Below are 11,588 nucleotides of genomic sequence, written 5' to 3' on the forward strand. Positions count from 1 at the left end.
GAAAAGCACAAACAGAACGTAGAAACGTGTTATTTGAAAAGCACAAACATAAACATTTCCATCACACCCATTACAGTGTTTTAGGTGTCAAGCTTATGGTCATGTTGCAGAAGTCTGCAGGAGGGAGATTCCTAGATATGAGAAGTGTGCAGGAGGGCATGAGAGAAAGGAATGTGTAATATTGGTGGAAACGTTGTGTATGTTAACTGTAGGGGTACCCATGGTGCTGGAGATCAGAAGTGTTCGTGAGAGAAAGGCAGGTTGAGGTTCCAAGGATCAGAGTAGTACAGAAGGTGTTGTATGCTGAGGCAGTGAAGAGAGTAGTAGAGGAAGATAGGTCAAGGGTGAGGAATCCTAAGAGGCTCCCTGTGAGTAGGCCGAGGCCAAAAGAGAGTGATAGGAATAACATGTGCTTCAGTAAGGTTGGTTACTTAGTGTTCAAACCTTGGTTATTATCAACTGTATAGCAGGCATAGGACATAAATCACTGAAAATATATGTTGTGGTGGCAGCTGCAAAGAAGTACTTGGGTGTACGAGATGTTATTGCAGAAGAGTTACAAGGTGTGTTGAACGATAATGTCCCGTCCTTCCCGGCTGCCAGCCTGGTATAGGATAAAATAGGGCCAAGTAGTAATGAGGTTTTAATGGGTATAGGCTTAGTTGGTAGGGCAATTTCTCATTCACTTTTCCCATCCTTTCTTCCCTCCCCTTTCTGTGTCACAAAATGTTATGAATTCACACTCCCAAAACAGTAGGCTGATACACAGCCCACACAATAGGTGGTGGCATGCACCTCTAACATATGTTTGCGTACCGCCATAATACCGTAGAAGAAGAAGCAGAGGAAGGACTGTATGGAAATAGAGAGGGCGTGACCTGAGGTTACAATTTCAGGTGAGAGCAACTGAAGGGAAGCAAAGGTTTTGTGCTGTTTCAGTCTGTCAGGACTCTTGGAAACAACTTTACCTTTGGAATATTGCTGAACAGAAAGGTAATTTGTATTAATTCATTGTTTGATTGTTGTCTTGAATACTGTCAAAATATTATAAATATGAGCTGATATAATCAAGAGTTACATTTTCAAATTCCTCACTCACTCAGCAACAGCCACTAAGTTGGAGAGGGGGATAATTAAGACTTACGTAAAATACAGTTGGTTATATTGTAGAGTATATGTCCTCTTGTAGTATTCCCCTAGTCTTGGACAGAATGGCCATATGCCATTCTGTCCAGAGTTATCTATCCCCCTCAGAAAGAGCGCCCCTCAGAAAGAGTGAGCATATTTTATCGTTGTAGTTTCAGTAGATGATAAAGACTACATATCTGTTAGCTGAGTAATGTTTCCTCCATAAAACTAGATCAAAATCACAATGAGGAAGTACACATTCAAACAATTCAGTTAATAATTGTAATCATATTTCTCTTGATGTGCCATACAGGTTTACCAATATGGTCACTATGCGAAAGTGCCTTACATGCTCAAGACTACAGTTGGCTGTGATGTTTGTGCTAACAGTTTATCTCAACACAGGTGAGTTGTCAAATAAATCAGGGTTTCCTAACCTAGTCTCCCCATGCTATCCATTATGTTGGGCCCTTCTGGCCCACACTGCACAAGACCACATTTTAGTTTAATTCATATCAAGGTTTTTCTGTCCAATTATCTTTGTCAGGGGATGTAAGATGTGCCTGTGCGACAGGCATTGACTGTACATTCCTACGCAACAGGTTTATTTCGCTCAATGTAAACAACAGTTGGGGTGGAGCCCAGACAGTGTCCCAGGTCATAACAACGTCAGTTTCTGCTGCATTCAATAGCCAGTGTCTGTCCTACATGTTGGATATATCAAATTTATCAGAAATGCATTTACACTTCTGTGAACTGCTAATGCAGTTTTTCCCCATTTAGAAGTTGTCATTTTAGTCTGTCCCTGCCTGAGGGACTCCACATTCTTTGTAAGTGTCAATCCTGAATGTGTGTTTTTCTCTGAACCCTTAGATGTCATAGAGGGTATTCAGATAACATCCACAGGGCCTCAGACCATTCAGAAAGCCCAGGGGGAGACAGTCAAGCTGGGGTGCACCTTCACCCCTGACTCCACTGACATAGGAGAACTGGACATTGAGTGGTTGAACGTCCGTCCAGACATGACCCAGAAAGACCAGCTGGTGAGACTACAGAGCAGGGGACAGAGGGGATCCTTGATATGGATAACTTATTGGAGATGAGGGTTTGGAGATGAAACATGCATTATCAAATTAATATGTTAGTCTTAACATCCACTCATATATTTTAGGTCAGACTAGTCTTGGAGATCTTATCCTCACCGTTTCAGTAAAAAAACGTGTTCTGAATATGTGTTATCAATACTTGTGTTTTTGTAGTTTTTGTCATTGAACTGACTCTATCTCTTAGATCTTATCTTATTCAGGAGGCAAAAAAGTGCATTATGGGGACCCCAGCTTGTCTACCAGGATGGACTTCACAGGATCCCCCGCACTGGGAGACGCATCCGTCTCCATCTCTGCAGTGAAAGCCTCAGACACAGCCACCTACCAGTGCAAAGTCAAGAAAGTGCCGGGTGTCGACATGCGAAAAGTCACTCTGGTAGTGATGGGTGAGGAAGGCTGCCCCTCCCAGACTGGTTTCTGTTTTACCAGTTTCATCATTCCACTGTCCTGTGTGCCGTTTTAAAATTTGCTCTCTCACCGAGATGGAATGTTAACACCCTGTTAACGCCTTGTTATCTCCGATACTTCCATCCAGCAGCCACACCTCTTTCCTTTGTTCCTATCAATATACCAAATTTCCTCTGGTGGAAATACACTTAGAAGAAATCAACAAGTTTACACATTGGCCCATTTTGCATTTGGTTGCAAAAATGCATATGTACAGTACAGGGGCGCAACTTTGGGTTTAGAAGCGGGGGGAACATAATTATATACATTTTTTTGTCTAGTCAGATTATTAACACACCAAACAGCCTACCCGACCACTCGGAGGTGTCCGCATGGTCCTAAAGCCCACCGTTGCTTCTTTTTGTATCACATTCCAATGATAAAACTGAGGGGGGGGGGGGGCAAAAATGCAATGTCCCCAGTGAAAGTTGCGCCCCTGGTACGGTACATCAAAGGAAATCTTTCCAAAGACACTGTTTTACCTCTATTCTCTTGCACCAGTTCCACCATCAATGCCTAAGTGCTGGGTTGAAGGTGGTGAGGAGAAGGGGAGCGATGTCATCCTCCGATGCAAGTCCTCCGTGGGATCCATCCCCATCGACTATGTCTGGACCAGAGAGAGTGGAGGGGCCATCCCACCCACAGCAGCACAAAGTAGGAACCAATAACTAAAGCCTCTAGATAAGACATGGCAACCATAACCATAGATATACTGTACATGTTGATATTCTGCGGTAAGGTGTGGCTTGTAGCTGGCAGTGATTGTCTTTGTGGGGGTTTTTTTTAGACTCTCAGACTGGAGATCTGATGATAAGAAATCACTCAGAGAGCTACATGGGAAACTATCTTTGTGTGGTGTCGAATCCTGTTGGCAAAGTGCAGTGTAAATGCACCCTGCACGCATACAACCGTAAGTTTAAAACCACAAATATCTTTAAGCCTGTTAATTGGGAGAAAGAAAGTGAGAACGGTGCATATGTGTGGACCTATTCCTTGGAACCTGTCTGAATATCTGGACCTTTTTAGCTTCCAACAAGGCAGGGACCATAGTGGGTGCTGTGATTGGTGGCCTGCTACTGTTGCTCCTCCTCCTGCTTCTCATCTGGCTTCTGGTCTGCTGCTGCCACAAGCGTCGCTATGAGAAGGAGGTTGCCCATGAAATCAGGTATGAAATATGACATTCCATACATTCCAAGAATTACAGGCTGCAGCAGACAAACTGGAAAATGAATTTAACTTCTACCTTTCTGTGCTTCTCCTCTGTGGCCTGGCACTACCCCTGCCCACCAGGGAGGATGCCCCAGCCCCAGAGAGTCGCCCCGCCAGCAGGAACTCCAGCTTCCGCTCGGTCGTAGGCTACCGCTCCCACCCAGGGGTGGTCTACAGCTCCGTAAGAAAGGTCCAGCCCAAGAGGACAGAATCAGGCCACAGCAGCATCTACACAGACAGGAGCAAAGGCACGCCCGCCCCCAGCGGGCAGCAGGCCCCTCCTCTGTTGAAATATGACAGCAGTTATGGCTACCCTGTGTAACAATGATTTGGGTTGGGATAAGAAACCTCATCGCATTTTTTAAGTGTCAGTTTAGGACATTTTACCAAACTTCCGTATAAACAGCTATCACATGCAGGCATAGACCGCCACAGTTGAGATGTCATAATACCCATAAAACCTAGCAGTCAAACAGAGAAATGGTTCCGATTGTTTTCCTCCATTTTTCCCATAGGGGGTTTTAGAAACACTTAAAATAAGGTCTGTGTTTTGTGTAGGCTTACCCTGGCATGACGTTTTGATAAGCATTTAAATTTCTCTCGGACAAGGTGACTTTTATCAAAATATTTGGCTCTATTTTCTCTGTTTGAAAATGCTAATTTGCATCAAAGTAGACATCATGCAAGACTACAAATCAGTGCAAGCTCCTGACACCTTTGCTAACAGGTAATGTGTCAATTTTAAAACTTGCACAAGACAGTTCACAGAATTGTCAGTATAAAGGAATTTAGCAATTCTTTTCAATTCTACATTTAGCTAACATGTAGATAGTTAATCGAGAGATTCTTACCTTTGCCTCGATTCGGCAGTTTTGTCCAGATCATCATGGTATTTGTAGTTCTTTATGATAGCCACATACAGGCAAATATATTGATAAAAGTCACCTTGTCCAAGAGATATTTACACGGTTATCAAAATGTCACACCAGGGTAAGCCTACACGAAACACAGCTCTTATTTTATTTTAAGTGTTTCTAAAATCCCCTATGGAAACAATGGAGGAAAAACGATTGGAACCATTTCCCTGTTTGACCGCTAGGTTTTATGGGTATTGAGATTCATACTGTGGTACTCTATTAAAGGATATGTTTTATGTATAATCTCGTTCCCAGCCAGAGCATGTGAGGGAGTTGAGCGGTTGGAAATCCAGACAGGGAGCCTAAGAAGGAACGAAAATGAATTATTTAGGCTACATAATTTAAATTATTTCAAGGCTATAGTCTACAAAAAATACATAGTGAAGCATTTGCGAGTGTGACACATTCAAAGAGCCACCTTTTGTTGTATTAAATCATTCTAGTTTATTAATTGCATATATAGGCTGTGACTTACTTAGAATTAAATACAAAATACACCAAAAAATGACCTATTAGTGCCTTTGAATTTGTTTAAATACAAGTTTGGCCAGTCTGTGGCTTCAGGCTCATGCATGGTGGGTGCCTGGAGAGACGGCCAGCAGCGGAGAATACCCTCCCCACACGTGCAGAGCTCCAGGGGATGCTAAACACCCCTTTGGCCACTCTTGCTGGGTAATAGGTAGGCCTGAATGTTTTTAGGCAAAATAACCCAATCAAAAAAGAAAGCTGCTTGAATGTGTGAATATGCCAGGCCTATTGGGCCAAAATCAATTATGGCCTGTTGTATAGATAATAGAACAAAAATACACTTAAGGTTTAAGAGATCAGATTTTTTGTTTAGAAATACTTTGCTACAATGACACAGTTATCTACCCACCTCGTACCTTTCTTTTAGCATGTGCATGCAGTAAGTACACGATCATACTTTCAGAATACGTGTCTTTTCAGATTCCACAAAGATTATTTAGTTGTGTACACTATATCACCGCACTCCCTCTCTTGCTCTTGGTCATCGTCTTGGTAAGTCACCTTCATTAAGCACCTGTGTGTTTCATCAGTTTCTTTTTGAAAATATTTAGCGAACTCCATGATAGTAGCTATAGTTAGCAGCACACAAGTAGACTGCAAATGCATGCTGGGCCGGGCATGCCCTGAGCTTGTGAAGTGAGTGGTACTGGCCTGAGCTCGTGAAGTGAGAGCGAAATTGGAGCCTGAGCAAAGCCCTACGCTCCAGCCTTCGGGAATCACGCCCCAGTCGAATTGGGAACGCTCTGCTCACATACTCTGTTCCCAGCCACTTCCACCCGAAGCTTAGCCTGGGGATTATTGGTGCAATAGTGCAATGGATAATATTTTAGTCACGTGTAGCTAAATTCAGGATTTTGATAATGAGAAAAAAAGGTTATATTTAAAGTGTATGTATGCAGTGAGTGTCAGATGTATGTGAGTGTCAGATGTATTTAAAAAAAATCTATGTATGTTTTAATTTGCCCAGGAGACAAGTAACTAAAATGTTTGTCATCCTTTCCATAATTTCCCAATAAAGCACTTTTTTTTACTAACTTGTTTATCAAATGTGATTAGTCTGTGTCACCACCTGAAAAAAGCAAATGACCCCACCCTCAACACGCCAAGCCAAATTCACGAGGGAACTCATTTTGACTAGTGATGCTGCAGATTTGATTGACAGACTTTCGTTGGAAATCTTTTTTTATGATGAGATGGAATAACATCGTGTGCCAGTCAGATATGTGAATATGATATTGATTTTGGTAGAAAACAAGAGTATGAAGCAGACTGGCTTCAGAAGTAGACAGCTCAGGGGAGAAAATCTGGCAGAAAGTCTATGATCAAAGAATTTTTTCTATCTATGTAGAAGTAGTGTGGAATGTCTACAATGATTGATTTGGCTGCAAGGATCTCTGGGTTTTTGCTTTCTCTTTTTGGTTTGTGCATTATCATACTATAGACCGGGTGTCAAACTCATTCCACGGAGGGCCGCATGTCTGTGGATTTTCACTCCTTCCTTGTATTTGATTGATTAATTAAGTTGACAAATTAGTAAGGAACTCCAATCACCTGATTGTCTAGGTCTTAATTGAAAGGAAACCCCATAAACCAGCAGACACTAGGCCCACCATGGAAGGAGTTTGACATCCCTGCCATAGAGCATAATACTGGATCTACTGTCGGGTTCAAAACAACTGGAAACTCTGAAAAATATGAGGTCAAATCATGACGTCAGTGATCTTCAGGTCAGAAAATCGGAGCTCTTGAAAGAGGCACCGAGTTGGATTGACCTTTGAAATCGATTTTTCTCAAGTTGGTTTGAATGCACTGAAGTCGGATGTCGAAGATTTCCAAGTTCTGAGCTCCCAGTAGTTTTGAACGCAGCATTAGTATAGCAGGGGTGTCAAACTCATTCCGTGGAAGGCCTAGTGTCTGCAGGTTTTTGTTTTTTCCTTTCAATTACGCCGGAGACAACCAATTGTGACCTTAATTAGTGACCTTAATTAGTGACCTTAATTCATCAATCAAGGAAAAAGCGAAAACCCGCAGACATTTGGCACTGTGGAATGAGTTTGACACCTGTAACTTAGACTCCTCTTTCTATACTGAACAAAAATATCAACACAACATGTACAGTGTTTCATTAGCTGAAATAAAAAAAACTCAGAAGCACAAAAAGCTTATTTCTCTCAAATTTTGTGCACACATTTGTTAACATCCCTGTTGGTGGGCATTTCTTCTTTGCCAAGATAATCCATCCACCTGACAAGTATGGCATATCAAGAAGCTGATTAAACAGCATGATCATTACACGGGTGCACATTGAGCTGGGGACAATAAAAAAACTCCTGATTTGCTGGGCCTGGCTCCCCAGTGGGTGGGCCCGTGCCCACCCATGCCCACCCATGGCTGCGCCCCTGCCCAGTCATGTGAAATCCATAGATTAGGGCCTAATTAATTTATTTCAATTGACGGATTTCCTTATATAAACAGTAACCCAGTAAAATCGTTGAAATTGTTGCATGTTGCGTTTATATTTTTATTCAGTATAGATTCAAGCCTGCCACAAATAAATAAGCAGTTTTCATTGTGCTCTTTTAAGGATTAAGGATTTATTCCTTTACAAGGTTGACCCTGTAAAGCAGAGCTGTTCAATGTCGATCCTGGAGGGCCAAAACACTTCTGGTTTTCATCCTCTCCTTCTAATCAGGGACTGATTCAAACAAGAGACACCAGGTGAGTGGAATTAACTACCAGGTACTGAAGCATTTCGGCTCTCCAGGACCAGAATTGAACAGCCCTGCTATAAAGTGATGAATTAACACAGAATTTTGAAGGTGAGCCAAAGGCAGGTTGCACCCTTTATGATACGTAAATTGACCTTGTGGGACGATGTGTAAATCTGTGGCCATAGCTCTAGGAAGTACATTTGCATGGACATTGGACCTCCTGCCTGAGAGGTTTTGTTCAGTATCTGTGGTTTGGCAAACCTGTCATGCTGCAGTACTTCTCGTACAGTAATTCCACCGGATATACACACATCTTCACCCCAGGCCCATGGAAATACCCTGCCACCACTGCCTTTTGCCATCCCCACCATGCAAATACTGTTGTGAATAGAGTTTGATGCTTCTCTATAAATTCCAATCAGGCTACTCTGAAATCAAAGGGTCTGTGCCTCAACTTGCGATGCCGTTCTCAGTCAACATCTTCAGGCAACTTCTAAAAGCCATCCTTTGACCTTTTTTCAAAAATATATTTTCATCTTCAACGCCAAGATTTTGAATCAGACAACCTATTTCAAGTTGTACTAAAATATCCAAGAAAAAACATCAGACGCAAAGGGATCTTTTTCTGAGGTAAAGCTGCATCCAAAATAGCCACACTCAACATGGTGTAATTGCTTACCTTACCCTTGTGGACTTTAAAATGTTTTCCAATGAATTTTCTATTTGTACATTTCTTCTACAGGGAACAGAAACCTTGGTCTGATTCAAATGAAGAAAACCCTTGACTGTCTGTGTTAAGTGAAGAATTTGAAAGTAAATGTCATATTAAAAAAGCTTGCAAAATATGGTATTGAAACATTCGAGCACTACCTCCCCCTCAACCTCGAACACACCTTAAAACACTTCAAATTATCTGGTGGACGTTGTTTAAAGAACCAACAGCACCATGCAAGGAGATAATAAGGTGACTATCTGGGTCATAACTGGCCTGATGGCCGTCCTCACCATGTTCTTCAACCTGTTCATCTTCCTGATGAGCCTGAAGAGCTATAAGCAGAACAAACACTGGACCCCCTGTGAGACCATCATCACAGCCCTGTCCTTGGCCAATGGAGCTCACCAGCTGCTCTGCTATCTCTGGATGACCATGACCGAAATAGACAAAGACTGTCGACTGGAAGAGCTGTTCTACTCCTTAATGATATTGACAGTGTTCAGCCTCAAGTTCACTATCATGTGGACCACCTCCTTCCTGACCTTCTACTACAGCACCAAGCTAGTGATCGAGCCCATCCACTGCTACACCAAGATCCAGGAGGCCATCCTGAAGCACGTCACCACTGTGGTCCTGGTCATCCCTATGTGTGGTCTCAGCACGTGTCTGCCCATGCTGACTGTCCTCGTCCCTGAGAACAATACATCGGAAAACAAGAACTGCGGTTCCATCATGCCTAATGACACCCCTGGCATGATCTATAACACTGTTTATCTAGTCCTCTCTAATATCCTACCGGGAGTTCTGATGGTAAAGTGTTGCATATCCATCTCTGTTCACCTGGGCATCCATCTCCAGCACATGAAGGCCAGTACCAATGGTTCCCACGCACCCAAGCTGGGCTCTGAGATGCGGGTGATACGCATGACCCTCGCCCTGGTGGTTGTTTTCCTCTGTTTCATGGTGGTTGATCTATATGCGTACTATCAGGTGACGGTGAATAAAGAGAATGCTATTCTGCTCTCTTTTCTCTTCACCTCCATCTATACCACTTTCAGTGCCTTGGTTCTTATCTACGGTAAGAAGACATTCTGGAAGGTTCTCCTCCACTCTTACAATGTCGGCCTGGATGAGTTTCCCTGTCTGTCCTGCCTAAAGGTGCCAGAGACCAAATGCAAACCCAGCTCTGCTCACACAGTCAAACACTGAGTCAGACCAGGGTAGCCACAATGGCCTTGGGTACATTAATTTAACATGTTGCGGTGAGCATTCTGGCACAAAAATGGTCACCGTGCATCACCCAGGTGGGTGACCCACATTGGTGGTGATGAGGTGAGTTTCCCCCTGCTATGTAAAGCATTTTGAGTATCTCTGTTAGAGAAAAGCACTATATAAATCAAATTAATTATTTGCATGAATATGTTTGGATAGTATGGATTTAGAGTCATCTTATTGTCTGACCACTTAACTTCATAATTAGGTTCAATGTGTGGCTTGTTTTTCCAGGCATAAACCTATATTAGATATATAAAAGAACATGTGAATAAATATTATAGTATTTTAGCTAACAGCCCTGTCTGTCTCTGTTGTTTAATGTTCTTCTCAGTATAATTAAGAATATTTTTCAATGTGGTGTAGTTATTAATTCATGAATAACCTATGTCTTTTGCCATTACAGATATTGATTAAAGATTTACAGTCCATATTAATATCATGGCTACTCATTATAGGGCTTTGCCATAGCCTACAATAAATGCCTCTATTTCGCCTTTGTTTCTCTCATCTCAACAGCTAATATCCAGTGTCAGTTTCTATCTTTTTCAGTTGAGAGCATAGCGAATGGGATTCTTATGGTTCTGTATATTCCTTTGACATCTATACCAAGGTCATTACTAGATAACCAATCAAGACACTTTACCAATCAAACTGCATTTGGAAAGGGTGGTTAATATTTGCTGAAAATCTGTACGATGTGATGTATAGTGGTTGCATACACATTCTGTATAACCTCTGCTCACAAACCATCTAGAATATTAAGGGAAATATGCAGGGGTGGAAAGCATACTGAAATATCCTACTCCAGTAGAAGTACTGTTACTTTAAATACATTTTACTCAAGTAGATTTAAAATTACTGGTGTAAAAAAAAAAAATACTAAAGTAAAGGTAAAAAAGTAGCCCATTTAAAAAGTACTCAGAGTGAAAGTAATTGAGTTACTATTTTATATAAAAACCTTAATAATTAGCTACCTTTGCTAAGGTTACTTGAAAGTTGTTACACATGATCTTTGCCATGCATTAAATTGAAAAGGAAGAGAGGAAATTAATGTACAGAAGGAATTTATGAGTTGCTACAAGGTAAAAAATTAAGGATTTTTAATATAATATACTATTAACATTTGAAAATAGATGAAACATTCTAAGCAATTAAAATGTATTGGTAAATACAAAATCAATACAAAATAAAGTACATAAACAATGAAGTTGCCAGACTTCAATATACTCCATAAATAAACATGTCTAATCCTTCACCTATTCAATCCCTCATTCACCCCTCTGATACTTGTTACTTGTCCAGAGGACCGGCCGACATTCACTGACTCACCCACACACTCTTTCCCTCACTCACTCACTCACTCATCAGGGGTGGAACTGAAATATCCTATTCAAGTAGAAGTACTGTTACTTTAATGACATTTTACTCAAGTAGAAGTAAAATTACGTACTTTGAAAACAAGAGTAGTTATAATTAGTTACTTTACACCTCTTAAAATATGTGAAAACCATCTGTCCTATTTCGGCAACACTGACAATAAATACCCCACCGC

The 11,588-nt window shown here is 41.5% G+C and overlaps 2 protein-coding genes across 2 annotated transcripts; both read left to right on the top strand.

The window, feature by feature from the left end:
• The first annotated feature begins 752 nt into the window (after positions 1-752).
• LOC110525626 (coxsackievirus and adenovirus receptor homolog) lies at positions 753-6,369 on the top strand. The gene is made up of 8 exons (XM_021605909.3): positions 753-993; positions 1,442-1,533; positions 2,002-2,171; positions 2,419-2,620; positions 3,183-3,335; positions 3,469-3,591; positions 3,708-3,846; positions 3,972-6,369. The coding sequence occupies exons 2-8, from the start codon at positions 1,452-1,454 to the stop codon at positions 4,210-4,212; spliced, it is 1,110 nt and encodes a 369-aa protein (XP_021461584.2). The 5' UTR covers positions 753-993; positions 1,442-1,451; the 3' UTR covers positions 4,213-6,369.
• Positions 6,370-8,792: 2,423 nt separating this feature from the next.
• Positions 8,793-10,467, top strand: tas2r202 (taste receptor, type 2, member 202). Its single transcript, XM_021604981.3, has one exon. The coding sequence runs from the start codon at positions 8,993-8,995 to the stop codon at positions 9,968-9,970; it is 978 nt and encodes a 325-aa protein (XP_021460656.2). The 5' UTR covers positions 8,793-8,992; the 3' UTR covers positions 9,971-10,467.
• The last annotated feature ends 1,121 nt before the right edge of the window (positions 10,468-11,588 follow it).

Source organism: Oncorhynchus mykiss, chromosome 6 (genome assembly GCF_057628025.1).
Source record: "Oncorhynchus mykiss isolate SJ-2025 chromosome 6, ASM5762802v1, whole genome shotgun sequence".
Lineage (NCBI taxonomy): Eukaryota > Metazoa > Chordata > Actinopteri > Salmoniformes > Salmonidae > Oncorhynchus > Oncorhynchus mykiss.